This window comes from Rhinoraja longicauda, chromosome 11 (genome assembly GCF_053455715.1).
Source record: "Rhinoraja longicauda isolate Sanriku21f chromosome 11, sRhiLon1.1, whole genome shotgun sequence".
NCBI lineage: Eukaryota > Metazoa > Chordata > Chondrichthyes > Rajiformes > Arhynchobatidae > Rhinoraja > Rhinoraja longicauda.
In genome coordinates this window covers 43900712-43918222 of record NC_135963.1, presented here as the reverse complement: position 1 = coordinate 43918222, position 17511 = coordinate 43900712, and the positions used below count along the sequence as shown (strand labels likewise).

Sequence of the window (17511 nt, the reverse complement as noted above, 5' to 3'; positions counted from 1 at the left end):
CGCCTTTCTTTAACCGGCTCGGCTCGCGACGAGTCCAATCCACAACGGTCTCTTCGCCAAGATGGCGGCGTGCTCCCAACAGCGGGCGGACAGCGGGGCGCCAGACGGCGACTCTGAGCTCGGCCCCACCGACGCAATGGCGGATGAGTTGCCGGTCCTGACGCCACAGGAAATCGAGCTGCGGCTGCAGCGAACCCGCAAGGAACTGAGCAACAGGAGGAAGATTCTGGTGAAGAATCTGCGGTCGGACAGCAGTAACCAGGTACCCGGCTCCCGAGGCGGGCGGGCGGGGGGTGAAGCCGGTTAAACTGCGGACTGGCGGCCGGGCTGGGCCGGACCGGGCCGATGGCGGCGCGCCCGGCCCCGCCGCCATTCCCCCGGCCTCCGGGGCGCTCCCTCGCCGCCCGTGGCGAGAGGCGGGGGGAGGGAGGCGCTCCGTCGCCATGGCTAGAGGTGGGGGCGCTCCCTCGCCGTGACTAGAGGGAGCGGAGGGGGGCGCTCCCTCGCCGTGAGCGTGGGGCGGGGGGAGCGTCGTGCGTCCGCCCGGAACTCTCTCACGGCCTTTTACTACATCTACAGACGTGTTTTATAGATAAAGTTGCTCGCAGTAACTCAGCTGCAGAGTGCGAGAGGCAAAGAGAGAAGTTCAATTATCGTGATTCTGGTGGTTGGAAGTTGTGGCGAAGGAGTTTGAGCTGGTTCAGACTGACGGGGTTGTTTGAGCTGGTTCAGACTGACGGGGTTGTTTGAGCTGGTTCAGACTGACGGGGTTGTTTGAGCTGGTTCAGACTGACTGGATTCCCCACATGGTTTCTTTCCTCTTTATTTTTTTTGCTGTGTAGAACATCGCAGTATGCGCCCATTTTCCACTTTCCCCTTTTTTTAAAAAACAATATATTTTACACCAAGTGCGTTTTTTTAAAATAAATATTTTGTAGAACGAAGTTTGACTATTTTTTAGAATTCTTGCTTCTATTAAAAAAAAAAATGAACACTGTGTTACGTACACGCTTTCAAAACCCGCAGTATTCTTTCTGTAAGTTAAACTAGTGTTGAATTTCCGTATCATTACGTACACGAAATATGACAAATTCCACCATGAACAGCGCCTTGTGTGTTTTAACCTGGTGGTGTTATGATTGCAGTTTCATGTCATCATATCATCATATCATATATCTACAGCCGGAAACAGGCCTTTTCGGCCCTCCAAGTCCGTGCCGCCCAGTGATCCCCGTACATTAACACTATCCTACACCCACTAGGGACAATTTTTACATTTACCCAGCCAATTAACCTACATGTCAATGTAATTACTTTTTACGTTGGGTCATAGCTATCGTTAAACTACGAAAGGCCATACAAATGATATCAACAGCTGTTTTAATTTTATATTCATAACGTTTTTTAAGCGACAGGTTATTATTGTTTTGTAGCCCATTTTGAATATAATGTAAAACTGATTTATGGCTCTTACTTTTGATGTTATTACTGTCTGGGAATTCATTAGTGTACTTCACCTGGGGTTTAAAGGTACTATTCAGACACATTTGGGTACTGGAGTTGAGTTTCTTCTGTTGTGTATGAGGTATAGGTATAATGAAAATCTTGATTACAGCAGGATTGCTGGCACATGGATTCAAACAGCACACAAAAACAAATTATATATACATACATATATGCATTACACCAATTCTTAAAGGCAAAAAAAAAGTACATTGCAAACTACAACAAGAAAACAAGTCCATAGTACATATGCAGGATAGACACAAAAAGTAACTCAGCTGGACAGCCACCATCACTGGAGAGAAGGAATGGGTGAGTTTCGGGTCGAGACCAGGCTTTCCTTAAGATTGGTTCAAGAACCTGATGGCTGTAGAAAAGTAGCTGTTCCTGAACTCAATGGTGCATGATTTCAGGCTCCTACCAATGGTAGTAACACGAAGAGGGCAGGGCCGGGCCCAAATCTAGGTAAGCGATGATGTAGATGGTGTAGACGCCACCTGAAAACTACTTGTTACGATACCTTGAAAATTCCCAGGAGCTATTCGCATGACTCAAGTAGCTAAGAATAAACATGTTACCTGAACTGGTGCATTTCCCTGAGTTTTCCATCAGAGGGATTTGCAAGAAATATGGTGAGACAAGACCAGCTATTTTGCAGACCATATGCAAATACGCAAAGTTATTAAATTGAAAAGCCTTTCTCTCTTCTTTGAGTGAACCTTTCTTGTCAGTCTTCTGTGCTGTTGATGCCTTTCATTACAATGCTGTGTGTACTTTCCAACATTTAGACTTTGCAAGTCTGTTTATGTAAAAAGCAGACCCAGTTTATGACTCCTGGGAGCCCTCGGGTAATGATCTACCCCAGCCCAAATATAGTTGACGAATAATTTTATTTTATTGCGTAATACTAAGCTTGCCACCAAATATGTGAGTGCCTTTGACATAAAACTGTTAAAACTTTAATAAAATAAAAAATATGGAACTACAAAAAATCAGAACCCAGGTGGTCCCAGCTGGAGGCCGCCAGCTCCAGGTGTTTGGCCGATGGTAGGCCGCAGTCTGAAACGTCAACTGTTTATTCCCTCCAGACGCTTCCCTAACTGCTGAGTTCCTCCAGTACTCTTTCTTTAACTTCTGTAAGATATTTTCTCAAGCAATTAGACTAACCAATACAGCAGAAGGCAATACTTTAGGGAATGTTGAAAGTCATGCAGGATATACAATGCAGTGAAGAATATTACAGATGTTAGGCTGAGTTATAGCATCAAATATGAATTGTGTGGGAGAAATTTTACCCTGATTTTGTTCATGATTGCCAAGGTTTTCCCAAATCACAAATCATGTGAACAATAAAGTGGTGCCCTTGATAATGAACATGAGTTTGAAGTTAATGTAGATTATGTCACTGACTTGCTTAAATCTCACGTAAATCTCATTTTAAAAAACAAGTTTAAACCCCAACCATGAAAAAAAGAATTCACTCCAAAAGGATTGGTGGAAGCTTTGAAGGCATTTGAAGGTTTGTCAATGTTAGAAGGCTAAGATCCTAACTTGGCAAGATGCACCAAGGCCTGTAGGGGTGTGAACTAGAGTATTTTATGCTACAAAGAAATTTTAGAAGAAAATGGCAACCTTTTAATCTTTGCTTAAAATAGTTTAAAAGTTTGAAAGGAAACTTGCCGTTGCATCTACTTCAATTCTGTTGGAATATGGTATTGAATGGTTTTTGTGTGGCCGGACGTACTTTCTGAATTCCGAGCACCAGGACGATATTCACTCGGTGGCAGGGAGAGCATGAAAGCTCCACATCCTGAGGTCGCAAAACGCCCATGTCTCTGGCGCTGTGAGGCAGCAGCTCTACCAGTTGTCCCATTGTGTTGCCCTTCTTTCAGGACTGCTTAGGGATAGTGCATTGGAAGATGTTCAAGACAAATGATTCAGCCCAAATAAGTACCTCTGTCCTTGCCAGTCTCGTCAATAAATGTGTTCTGTCAAAAGAAAAATGGGGTTTATCCTAATCCTTGGGTGAACAGGGAGATTCACTGTTTTACAGTCCAGATCTGAAGCTTTCAAGAAGGATTATCTTGCACTAAACCAGAAAATCAGGTATGATCTCCGCAGGGCTATCTGGAATGCCAAGAAAGAATTCCAAAATAAACTAGAGGCTCAATTCAATTAAGCAGTGTGAAGCATCTTTGGTAAGACTTGAATGCTATAATAGGCTAACAGCCAAAATTGTGGGTGATCTCAAGCAACCACACAGCTCTACCAGATGACCACAATGCAATTTATGTCTGTTTTAAACACGCAAAATTCCACTTGGGTGACCCCCATCCACCATGTGTTCTGTCCCATACATGTCAATGATTAGTTGGGCCTAGTTTTATAGGGTTGTAAACTCTCATAAAATGGCCGGGTGACGATACAACTTGTCGGCTGGATCAACAACAGTGATAGCATAAAGAACAAGGAGGAGGTTAGGATCCCATGGATGTGTTTCCATAACACAAATTGGATATAACATGAGTGAATTTGAGAACATTATTTGCATTGTGTGGGCAGAATTGGTAATAACACGGTTTCAATCGGGAACTTGGTAACCACTTAAAAGTCAGTCTGGAAATTGACAAGCGGGAACAAAAAAACGATCTTGGATTTAAACAATATAGGAGATTTTTTTAAAAACCTGTGTCCATGTGACCTACGCACAGTCATCAGACATCATTTGAATACAGCTGACCATTAAAATGACAATTGTGCAACAATACTCTATTAAACAATGTAACGTACAACCTTCAGCATTTTTAATACGCTGTGACAAAAATAAACAGTTCCATTTTTTAATTTTTTTTACATTCTGTTAGAAAATTACTTTGTTATTTCAAAAAGTGGCACTGCAGACCTTAAACCCTCCCCCAAATTCCCCACACAATTCTCTTTATAATGCGATTTTTCTGTAACATAAGATATCTTATGCACAGCTATCGTGTAACAACAGCACTGCCAATATTTATTTGGGCGCCAAGAAGATTTGCCATGTCCACGAGGATTTTCTTGAATTTCTACAGATTCTCATGGGGTGCACCTCCATGATTTGGCAACTGCTCTGTACTTCAAGGCCTGAATCTGCAGAAAGTGGTGAACACAGCCCATTTCCGTCACGGGGGCCACTTCCATCCAGTACATCTTCATGGTGCTTTGTCTCTTGAAGGCGGAAAGTATCATCAAGGATACTTTTAGCCAGTCTGGCTGATCCCTTTTCTCTCAGTTATCTTCTAGGGAGAAGACACATGAGTTCAGATGGCCAGGCTATTGAACAGCTTTTTCCCCCCACTGCTGTCAGACCTCTGAATCAGCCACCTCTTTCACATCCCTTACCAGAGATGCTGCCACTTGCTCTTACTCTAGTTTACCTTGTTGGGTTATTTTGTTATTGTTTTTTTCACTACTTCAGATTGGACTACAATCATGCACCATTCTTATGCTTAGCACTTACTGTAATTGTTGTTGTATTTATTACTGTATGCATATTGTTTACAGAGCTTCCTGTAAGCAAGGAGTTTCATTGTGCATTGGTGTATAAGATGATAAACTGATCTGAACTGAGCTGTGGATATATTGGTGGATATATTAAATCAGTTTTATCTTTTGGAAATGTAATAATTGCTTTAAACAAAATGGGTTGCTTTATTTCAGGAAAAAACCCATATGGGTACTTGTAACCTGCTGTTGCATATATATCATCCCAGGTGCCCGAGTCCATGGAGTGGAGTAATTGCAATTTACTTAGCTGAGGCAAATGTGATACCATAAGTCTGGAAACTTTAAAGAGCATTGCAGTTGAATCTGACCATGCCAATTATACCCATTACAATTAGAAATGTCTTCACTCATTTGCCTGTGAAAGTATAACTTGAATAACTGAATAATTTCCGGGAATGGTGGTTATACTTTGCAAAGAGAAACAATTACATTGTAAATGCTCCATGTGAGCCAAAAGAATATTCAAAGTTTTAAGTTGGATGGAAAATTGGCTTCATGAAAGGAGCAGAGGGTGATGGTGGAAGGTTGCTTTGCGAACTGAAGGCCTGTGACCAGTGGCGTGCCTCGGTTCAGTTTGTCAATTATACCAATGATTTGGATGGGAATGTAAATGGCAGATTAGCAAGTTTGCAAATTATACATAAGTATACATCTATGGTTTGGGGATTGGAACATCAAGATTACTGCAGTATAAATTACAATTAATATTTTTTTAATTAGATAAGAATCAACTTGAATCTAATAACAGAATATTCTTTTTACACTTAAAATTGCTCTTGGGTCTGGAACATCAAAATGAGTTACTATAAAATTGACCATTACCGTAAAACCAATACTAGTCTTTTAAGATCTAAAGATTATATTCATTAATATCCATTTGTATATGGGTGTTAGGCCTGTCTTCTTGTAAACTCAAGTTGTGGTTTCAAGTCCTGCTGTGGCACAAAATCCGTAGTCCTGTACGGGGATTTCAGCTATGGGAGAGCTATTCTGTCAGACATTTTATAGTTTTGTACATGTGTTGAGTCGATAACCCCCATCGTCCTATAAAATATTCCCATAATACTGCACGAGGATGAGCATTGAAAGTCGCCTTTGCAGGCCTGCTAATCATTCCCCACAAACATAAATCAATAGCCTTAAGGACATAAGGAATAGGAGTAGAATTAGGTCATTCGGCCCATCAAGTTAACTCTGCCATTCAATCATGGCTGATCTATCTCTCCCTCATAACCCCATTCTCCCGCCTTCTCCCCTTAACCTCTGACACCTGTACTAATCAAGAATCTATCTGTCTCTACCTTAAAAATATCCATTGACTTGGTCTCTACATCCTTCTGTGGCAAAGAATTCCACAGATTCACACCCTCTGACTAAATAAATTTCTCCTCTTCTCCTTCCTAAAAGAATGTCCTTTAATTCTGAGTCTATGACCTCTAGTCTCGACACTCCCACTAATGGAAACATCCTCTCCACATCCACTCTATCTGTCTAAGCCTTCACTATTCTGTATGTTTCAATGAGGTCTGCCCCCTCATTCTTCTAAACTCCAGCGAGTATAGGCCCAGTGCCGACAAACGCTCATCATAGGTTAACCTACTCATTCCTGGGATCATTCTTGTAAACTTCCTCTGGACTCTCCCCAGAGCCAGCACATCCTTCCTCAGATATGGTGCCCAAAATTGCAAACAATATTCCAAATGTGGCCTTGTAGAGCCTCAACATTATATCGCTGTTTTTTGTGTACAAGCCCTCTTGAAATAAATGCTAGCATCGAGTTTGCTACCAATTTACTACCAATTCAACTTGCAGATTAACTTTTTGGGAATCCTGCACCTGCACTACCAAGTCCCTTTGTGCCTCTGATTTCTGGATTTTCACCCCATTTAGAAAATAGTCTGTGCCTTTATTCCTGCTACCAAAATGCATGACTCCACAGTTTGGTACACTACATTCCCTCTGCCACTTCTCTGCCCACTCTCCCAACCTGTCTGTCCTTCTGCAAAGTCTCTACTTTCTCTGCACTACCTGCTCCTCCATCTATTTTTGTATCATCCACAAACTGCCACAAAGCCTTCAATCCCCTCATCCAAATAATTAATATAAAATGTGAAGAGTAGCGGCCCCAGCACCAACCATTGCGGAACTCCACTAGCCACTGGCAGCCAACCAGAAAAAGCCCCATTTATTGCCAGTCTTTGACTTCTGCCATCCAGCCAACGTGCTATCCATGCTAGTTTATGCCCTTTGATGCTGTGGGCTCTCATCTTCCTAAGCAGCCTAACATGTGGCACCTTATCAAAGGCTTTCTGAAAATCTAATTAAACAACATCTATTGACTCTCCTTTGTCCTGCTATTTACTTCTTCAAAGAATTCCAGCAAATTTGTCAAGCAAGACCTCCCCTTCACGAAGCCATGCTGACTTTGGCCTATTTTGGCATGAAATTCGAAGTACTTCGTAACCTCATCCTTTATAATCTATCTATCTATCTATATATAATATATATATATATGTGTGTGTGTGTATATGTTATCTCTCTGCAAATGTGGACCTACAGCCAAAACGGTAAACCATAGCGCCACAATTTGTGCGCCACCTTAACCACCACACTCCTGCCCACTGTTAAAAACAAATTGGTCGTATATTTTTTAAGTTAGAGAGATTTTAAAGTTTAAAACTTTCATTTCTAAACACATTTTTCAAAGTGCTGTGCGTATGATGTCACCATAGGGCACGCACGGCCTCTCTTTTCATTCGCACAAACAAGATGGACGCCGTTAGCGTGGCCGTCCGCACGCAATCAGGGGCTCCTCTCTCTCCCCTCTCCTACACCCGCCGCCGCCGCCCGCCTCAAGTAGTCCCGGCCAGGCCAGAGCCGCGCTGCCCGACTCCAGTAGTCCTCCCTGCTCCCTCCTCCTCCCTGCACGCTTGGTAAGTGGCTTTCGCCGCCAACAGCTCCAAGGAGGGGAGTGGGTGGGGGTAGGAGGGGGGGGGAGTGGGGCTGGGGGAGGAGAGAATGGGGGGGTGGGGAGAGGAGAGAGTGGGGGGAAGGGGAGTGGGGGAGAGTGAGAGGGTTGGGGGAGGAGACAGTGGGGGGAGGGTGGGAGGAGGAGAGAGAGTGGGTGGGGAGGAGGAACGGTGGTGGTGGTGGTGGTGGGAGGAAGAGAGAGGGTGTGGGGGGAAGGGGGTCAGTGGAGAGTGGGGGGAAGGGAGTGGGCGTGGGAGGGAAAGGGGTGGGTGGGAGGGGGACAGTGAGTGGGAGAGGGTGGGGGTGGGGAGGAGGGTGGGGTGGGGAGGAGGGAATAGTGGGGGAAAGTGGGGGTGGGGGTGGGGAGGAGGGAATATTGGGGTGGGGGGAGAGTGGGGTGCGGGCAGGGGGAGGGGGGTATAGGGGTGGGGAGGGAGGAATGAGTGGGGGTAGGGGAGGGGCAAGTGGGGGTACGTAGGGAGGATGGAGTAGGTCAGTGGGGGGAAGGGGGGGTAAGATTTGAGTGGGGGGGTTGAGAGTGCTACATCAATACAGGAGAGGCTTTGGGTCCAGGGCTCACCCACTCACACTCTCTCCCATTCCCTGCCCCCCCCCCTCCCCTCCCTCTATGAGGAATGGGCCCGACGGGCCCACTTGGTCTAGTGTGTATGTATGTGTATATATATATGTGTAAAACTCTCATGTTATGTGTGTATGTATATATATATATGTGTATACATTGTATATTTGTACGTGCCCTAAATAAAGCCAAAACGGTACACGATAGCACACCAATTTTATGCCCACCCTCCCCACCATTCCACTGCGGTCTCAATTGATCAAGTTTTGTTAGATGGATAGAGCAGGAGGAGGCCATTTGGCCCTTCGAGCCAGCACCGCCATTCATTGTGATCATGGCTGATCGTCCCCAATAACCCGTGCCTGCCTTCTCCCCATATCCCTTGATTTCACTAGCCCCTAGAGTCTATCTAACTCTCTCTTAAATCCATCCAGTGATTTGGCTTCCTCTGCCCTCTGTGGCAGAGAATTCCACAAATTCACAACTGAGTGAAAAAGTTTTTTCTCACCTCAGTTTTAAATGGCCTCCCCTTTATTCTAAAACTGTGGCCCCTGGTTCTGGACTCGCCCAACATTGGGAACATTTTTCCTGCATCTAGCTTGTCCAGTCCTTTTATAATTTTATATGTTTCTATAAGATCCCCTCTCATCCTTCTAAATTCCAGTGAATACAAGCCTAGTCATTTTCAATCTTTCCTCGTATGACAGTCCCGCCATCCCAGGGATCAATCTCGTGTACCTACGCTACACTGCCTCAATTACAAGGATGTCCTTCCTCAAATTAGGAGACCAAAACTGTACACAATACTCCAGATGTGGTCTTACCATGGCCCAATACAACTGTAGAAGAACCTCTTTACACCTATACTGAAATCCTCTGTTATGAAGGCCAACATTCCATTTGCTTTGTTCACTGCCTGCTGTACCTGCACGCCAACTTTCAGTGACTGGCGTCACACTTATCTATATTATACTGCATCTGCCCATTCACTCAACCTGTCCAGGTCACCCTGCAACCTCCTAACATCCTCTTCACAGTTTACACTGCCACCCAGCTTTGTATCATCCGCAAACTTGCTAGTGTTGCTTCTAATTCCCTCTTCCAAATCATTAATATATATGGTAAACAGTTGCGGCACCAACATCGAGCCTTGCGGCACTCCACTCGCCACGGCCTGCCATTCTGAAAAGGACCCGTTTACTCCTACTCTTTGCTTCCTGTCTGCCAACCAATTTTCTATCCATGTCAACACCCTACCCCCAATACCATGTGCTCTAATTTTAGTCACCAATCTCCCGTACGGGACCTTATTAAAGGCTTTCTGAAAGTCTAGATACACTACATCCACTGGTTCCCCTTCATCCATTTTACTTGTTGCATCCTCAAAAAATTCCAGAAGATTAGTCAAGCAAGATTTCCCTATCATAAATCTATGCTGACTTGGACTTATCCTTTTACTGCTATCCAAATGCACCGTTATTACTTCTTTAATAATCGACTCCAGCATCTTTCCCACCACGGAAGTCAGGCTAACTGGTTTGTAATTCCCCGTTTTCTCTCTCGCTCCTTTCTTGAAAAGTGAGATAACATTAACTATCCTCCAATCCACAGGAACTGATCCTGAATCTATTGAACATTGGAAAATGATCACCAATGCGTCCACTATTTCTAGAGCCACCTCCCTGAGGACCCTCGGATGCAGACCATCAGGCCCAGGGGATTTATCATCCTTCAATCCCATTAGTCTACCCAATACTATTTCTCGCGTAATAAAAATTTCTTTCAGTTCCTCTACCCCCCTAGACCCTCTGTCCTCCAGTACATCTGGGGGATTGTTTGTGTCTTCCTTAGTAAAGACAGATCCAAAATACCAGTTCAACTCTTCTGCCATTTCCTTGTTACCCATAATAATTTCACCCGTGTCTGCCGTCAAGGGGCCCACATTTGACTTTGCTGCTCTTTTTCTCTTAACATATCTAAAGAAGCTTTTACTGTCCTTTTATATTCTTGGCCAGCTTCCCCTCGTACTTCATCTTTTCAGCCTGTATTGCCCGTTTTGTTACCTTCTGTTGTCCTATGAAAGTTTCCCAATCCTCTGGCTTCCGGTTACTCTTTGCTGTGTTATACATCTTTTCTTTTAGTTTTATTCCATCCCTAACTTCCCTTGCCAGCCACGGTTGCCTCCTACTCCCCTTAGAATCTTTCTTCTTTTTGGAATGAAATGATCCCGCGTCTTCCGGATTATGCCCGAATGTATTGTTGCATTTTAAAAACCATTAACTTAATAAACTTTAATAAATGTGCTTCTCCCGCCCCCCTCTGCTGGGAGGACTGGTGCCCGTCCCGGCGTGCCCTGCGCCTGACCTTCCCATAGTGCAGCGCGTCGGTAGAGGGTCAAACAACATGACTGCCACCGAGTTGCCGTTGCAGGAAAGGTTTCCACCCAACGCGTCCACGGCTCGCTCTTGTCGACACGATGGCCGCCTGGGGCTGAGATGAGTGGCTCCCTCTCCTACCCACGGCCCCGGGGGCACTCCCCGGCCGGCGACGGGTCCACAGATCGTCAGTTGGGGGAGGGTTGCCGGGCCTGCAGGAGAGGTTTGCACCCAACGGGGGTTGCCGCGCCCTCAGGAGGGGTTTGCACGGAGGGTTACCGGGCCCGCTGTAGAGATTTGGACCCAACAGGACCACACCCGGCCATCGGACTCTAAACTCTTACCAACCTCCGAAGTCAGACTAACCGGCCCATAGTTACCACTATTCTGCCTTGCTCCCTTTTTGTGAAGTGGGGTAATATTGGCAATTGTCCAATTATCTGGGACCATTCCTGACTCTAGTGATTCCTGAAATATCACTATCAATGCCTCCACAATCTCTAAAACCACCTTTTTCAGAACCCTAGGGTGCAGTCCATCTGGCTCAGGTGACTTATCCACCTTAAGCCCTTTCAGCTTCCCAAGCACCTTCTCCCTAGTAATAGCCACTCCACTAACTTCCACCCCCTGATTCTGTTTGAGGCATGTTGCTGGTGTCTTCCACAGTGAAGACTGATGTAAACACTTTATTCAACTCCTCTGCCAATTCTTTATTCCCCATTGTCACTTCTGCATCATTCTCCAGCAGTCCAACCTCCTCTCTTGCCTCTTCTTTGTTCTTTATATAACTGAAGAAACTCTTGCTATCCTTTTTATATTATTGGTTAACTTACCTTCGTATTTCATCTTTGCTCCCCGCATTGCCTTTTTAGTTACCTTCTGTTATTCTTTAAAAGCTTCCCAATCCTCTGGCTTCCCACTAATCTTTGGGAGCACGCCTTCTCTTTTAGTTTTATACTGTCCTTGACTTCCCTTGTCATCCATGGTCGCCTCTTTCTCCCCAAGAATCTTTCTTCCTCTTTTGAATGAAAAGATCCTGCATTTTTTGGGTTATTTTGTTTTGATGTGTTTATGCTTTATTCTTAATTGTTAACTGTATGTTTGTGTTGTCATTTGTGAGCGGAGCACCAAGGCATATTCCTTGTATATGCATCTACTTAGCCAATAAACTTATTCATTATGTCATTATTCCCAGAAATTTCTGCCATTGCTGTTCCACCATCATCCCTGCTAGGGTCCCTTTCCAGTCAACTTTGGCCAGCTCCTCCCTCATGCCTCTCTCATCCCCTTTGCCCAGCTGCAATACCGACACTTCCAATTTCACTTTCTCCCTCTCAAATTGCAGATTAAAATTTATCATGTGGTGTTCGCTACCTCCTAATGGTTCCTTTACCTTGAGTTCCCTTATCAAATCCGGTTCACTGTATAACACTAAATTCGCCTTTTTCCTGGTAGGCTCCACTATAAGCTGTTCTAAAAATCCATCTTGGAGGCACTCTACAAATTCCCTTTCTTGGGGTTCGGTACCAACCTGATTTTCCCAGTCTATCTGCATATTGAAATCTCTCATGACCACCGTAGCATTGCCTTTTTTTCATGCCAATTTTATCTCCAGATGTAACTTGTACCCTGTATCCCGACTACTGTTTGGGGGCCTGTAAATAATCCCATTAGGGTCTTTTTAGTCTTATAATTTCTCAGCTCTATCCACAATGACTCTACATCTTCTGATCCTATGTCACCCCTCACTAAGGACTGAATTTTATTCCTAACCAACAGAGCTACCCCACCCCCTCTACCCACCTTCCTGTCATTCCGATATGACGTATAACCCTGAATATTTAGCTCCCAGCTCTGATCCTATGCAGCCACATCTCTGTAATTCCCACAGCATCATACCTACCTATCACTAACTGTTCTGTAAGCTCATTCTCTTTGTTTCTTATACTATGCATATTCAAATACAACACCTTTAATTTGGTATTCACCTCCCTCGTCACGCCGGTCCCGATTTTACCCGACCTGGATCTTTTACCCCTTCTTGAACTTTCCGTCCCATTAATTTGGGAGACTTCTGTAACATTTCCTGCACTCTCTTTCCCTTTAACTTCACCCTTACACTTCCAATTTGCTGACCCCCCCCCCCACTATTTAGTTTAAATAGTTAATATTTCAGCTGTTAATGTGTCTGGTGAACAACCATTTTTAAAATGGATATGCTTAGGTTGTTAAGGCCTGCTGTATTGAGTGGATTCATTGTTTACTGACACATCACAATTATGTGGTTGATGGGGAGCCTCTACTGGTTGCCATTCAGCATTCCTATGGGAACATGCACCTGGCTGACTGCCACCTCCTTTGTTGCACTTGGTGAATTGGTGTGCCAACAGTTAATGTAAATGATGCAAAAGATTATCTTCCCGAATGAAGAGATTTAGTGCCAAAGCAAGATGTAAATAGGGCAAAACAAAAATCTGCTGTTTAAAGTATTCTCTCTTTTCTATATTTTTCTCAGACCTGGCTATAGACAATAGACAATAGGTGCAGGAGTAGGCCATTCAGCCCTTCGAGCCAGCACCGCCATTCAATGCGATCATGGCTGATCACTCTCAATCAGTACCCCGTTCCTGCCTTCTCCCCATACCCCCTCACTCCGCTATCCTTAAGAGCTCTATCCAGCTCCCTCTTGAAAGCATCCAACGAACTGGCCTCCACTGCCTTCTGAGGCAGAGAATTCCACACCTTCACCACCCTCTGACTGAAAAAGTTCTTCCTCATCTCCGTTCTAAATGGCCTACCCCTTATTCTTAAACTGTGGCCCCTTGTTCTGGACTCCCCCAACATTGGGAACATGTTATCTGCCTCTAATGTGTCCAATCCCCTAATTATCTTACATGTTTCAATAAGATCCCCCCTCATCCTTCTAAATTCCAGTGTATACAAGCCCAATCGCTCCAGCCTTTCAACATACGACAGTCCCGCCATTCCGGGAATTAACCTAGTGAACCTACGCTGCACGCCCTCCATAGCAAGAATATCCTTCCTCAAATTTGGAGACCAAAACTGCACACAGTACTCCAGGTGCGGTCTCACCAGGGCCCGGTACAACTGTAGAAGGACCTCTTTGCTCCTATACTCAACTCCTCTTGTTACGAAGGCCAACATTCCATTGGCTTTCTTCACTGCCTGCTGTACCTGCATGCTTCCTTTCATTGACTGATGCACTAGGACACCCAGATCTCGTTGAACTCCCCCTCCTCTTAACTTGACACCATTCAGATAATAATCTGCCTTTCTATTCTTACTTTCAAAGTGAATAACCTCACACTTATCTACATTAAACTGCATCTGCCATGTATCCGCCCACTCACACAACCTGTCCAAGTCACCCTGCAGCCTTATTGCATCTTCCTCACAATTCACACTACCCCCCAACTTAGTATCATCTGCAAATTTGCTAATGGTACTTTTAATCCCTTCGTCTAAGTCATTAATGTATATCGTAAATAGCTGGGGTCCCAGCACCGAACCTTGCGGTACCCCACTGGTCACTGCCTGCCATTCCGAAAGGGACCCATTTATCCCCACTCTTTGCTTTCTGTCTGTCAACCAATTTTCTATCCATGTCAGTACCCTACCCCCAATACCATGTGCCCTAATTTTGCCCACTAATCTCCTATGTGGGACCTTGTCGAAGGCTTTCTGAAAGTCGAGGTACACCACATCCACTGACTCTCCCTTGTCAATTTTCCTAGTTACATCCTCAAAAAATTCCAGTAGATTTGTCAAGCATGATTTCCCCTTCGTAAATCCATGCTGACTCGGAATGATCCCGTTACTGCTATCCAAATGCTCAGCAATTTCGTCTTTTATAATTGACTCCAGCATCTTCCCCACCACTGATGTCAGACTAACTGGTCTATAATTACCCGTTTTCTCTCTCCCTCCTTTCTTAAAAAGTGGGATAACATTTGCTATCCTCCAATCCACAGGAACTGATCCTGAATCTATAGAACATTGAAAAATGATCTCCAATGCTTCCACTATTTCTAGAGCCACCTCCTATCTGAGATGATTGATCAAATTAGATGTCCTGCTCTAATTGCAAAGAAGGCATCTCATTGTCTAATTAATGTTCATTCTCATTCTTGCTCTTCTACCCTTGCCCTGTGTGCAACTTCCCAAACAATGGTTTGGCTCTTCTTGAGTCGTTCTTTCCTTTTACTAGATTCTACAATCATGGCTGTTACTGCCATCTCCAGCATGTTGACTATTAAATTTTCTTCACTGTCCTCACTTTCCCTTCACTTTCATTAGACCAAACATTACCACAATATACCATCATGATTTATTTATTTATACTACAGGTGCTCGACTTTGCGATGGTACAAATGGCCACGAGCCACAGCTCGCTTGCGGCCACGTGATCAGGTGTATTAAATGCATTTGGACTTACAATATTTTCGGTTTGCAATGGGTTTCTAGGAAAGGAACCCGGGTGGGGAGTGTCCTGTGGGCGGGCAAGGGGGGACAGGGAAAAGGCACTGACCTCTGCCCCGTTTCTCCTGCGGGCCTGGCGTGGAGCCGAAGCCTCTCCTGCAGCTCGGCGGGGAGCGACGGGGACTGCCATCTTGTGTATCTGCCGCCGCGCTGCACCACGGGAGGAAGGTCAGGCGCGGGGCACGCCAGGACAGGCGCCGGTCCTCCCGCTGGACCTCCGGGGGGGAGGGGGGAAAGCACGTTTATAAAAGTTCATTAGGCAAATTGTTTTTAAAAAGTAAAAAAAGTGGGTTTATTCAGACCACAGGGGAATGGTGAGTAGGGTGGGCCTAAAATTGTCGTGCTGTCGTGTACTGTTTTGGCTGTGTAGAGGGCATGGCGCGCGCGCACACACACACACACACACACACACACACAATCATATTGCCTTTTCCCTTGTAGGTTATATAAGCTGCTCTAAGAAGCCATCTTTTAGGCACTCCACAAATTCCTGGGATTTTCGTGGGATCCACACTGATTTTCCCAGTCTATTTGCGTATTGAAATCCCCCCTGACCATTGTACTATTACCTTTCCTGCTGTTTGTATCTCCTGATGCCATTTATATGCTACATCCTGGCTACTGTTCAGAGGCCTGGAGATAACGCCCATCAATCTTTTTACCTGTGCAGTTTCTTGACTCTACCAACAAGCATACTACATCTTCTGATCCTTTGTCATCCCTTGATAAGGACTGAATTTCATTCATTACTAACAGAGTTACCCCGCCCCTCTGCCGTCTGTCTTCAATAGAATGTGCGCCCATAGTTACGCAATTTGCTAGTACCCTGGACCCAGCCGGGTTCACCTGGAGTCCGTCCCATTGGAGCATGTACTTCCTTCCCCATACTTATCCTAACGTCCCACAAATTCAACCCTACTTCTCCCACCAATTTTTGAGCCACGCATTCAACTCTTTAATCTTCACCACCCTAGGCCAATTTGCCCGTGGCTCAGATAGCGATTATTACACCTTTTTGGTTCTGCTTTTCAATTTAGTTCCTAGCTGCTTGAATTCTCTCAGCAGAATCTCTTTCCTTGTCCTACCGTTGTCATTAGTACCCACATGGACCATGACAATTGGATCTTCCCCATCCACTCCAAATTGCTCCGTAGATCATACAAGATGTCCCAAGCCCGGGCACCAGGCAAGCAAGACTGATTTTGGGACTCTCTATCCTCATGACAGAGAATCGTGTTGTTGTAGTTCGTGCCCTATGAACAGAATAGTCAGACAACCGAATTCGTTTAACCTCTTTATTCTACTCACCCAGGTGGGAGAGTCTAGAAACCGAAGCGTTTAGAAACGCTCAAGAAGCTAGTGTAGTCTCTCTCTCCGAAAGCTAGCATTTACACACCTTTTATACCCTAAATAGATGTGCCAGCATTTTTCCATCACTGCCTTATATGGCAAGTTTACAACGCCCTATAAATCTTTGTGTCTTTCGGGACCTCCGTGTCCATCTTCTTTCTTGGGAACAAAGGGCAGTCCATATGGCAAGATGTTCTTCTTAACACTTCAAAGCTTTGAGGCCAGTTGCTGATATCAGAGGATACGATCAGCCATAAACCGCGCTTCCATGCTGACAACAGGATGCCCCAGGAATAATCCGAGCTGGAGCTTTTACACTCCTGCAATAAAACCCACATTGCTGCATTCGTAATGTTAGCCCTTACAGTGTCTATTCCCCTAACTGTACTATCCCCAATGACAATGTCGGAAAATGGAACTAGCTTCGATGTGGCAACTTGATCAGCATGGATGTTGCGCAGAAGAGCCTGTTTCTGCACTGTCTTTAAAATTTAAAACAAAAAATAGCCAAGGACTACATTTGATACATGCAGTATCTCAGTAGTAATGAACTGAAATTGTTTATTCCTATTTTCATTCCTTCAATTCACCATTCATGGTAAAATGTTTACAAACTTGTAATTATTAACTTGGGTAACAACCTTTTTAATCATATGCCTTTTCCAAGAAAAAAATATTGAGATTGTGTTT

At 44.7% G+C, this 17511-nt stretch overlaps 1 protein-coding gene across 4 annotated transcripts in view; it reads left to right on the top strand.

The window, feature by feature from the left end:
• raver2 (ribonucleoprotein, PTB-binding 2) overlaps positions 1-17511 on the top strand; it is a 76141-nt gene continuing 58630 nt past the window's right edge. For 2 of the 4 annotated variants that reach the window (XM_078407517.1, XM_078407516.1), the window contains exon 1: positions 1-262. In XM_078407517.1, the coding sequence (XP_078263643.1) occupies positions 62-262 (201 nt within the window). In that variant the 5' untranslated portion in view covers positions 1-61. The remainder of the gene's footprint in view (positions 263-17511) is intronic. The other 2 variants (XM_078407519.1, XM_078407518.1) reach the window with 1 other exon arrangement.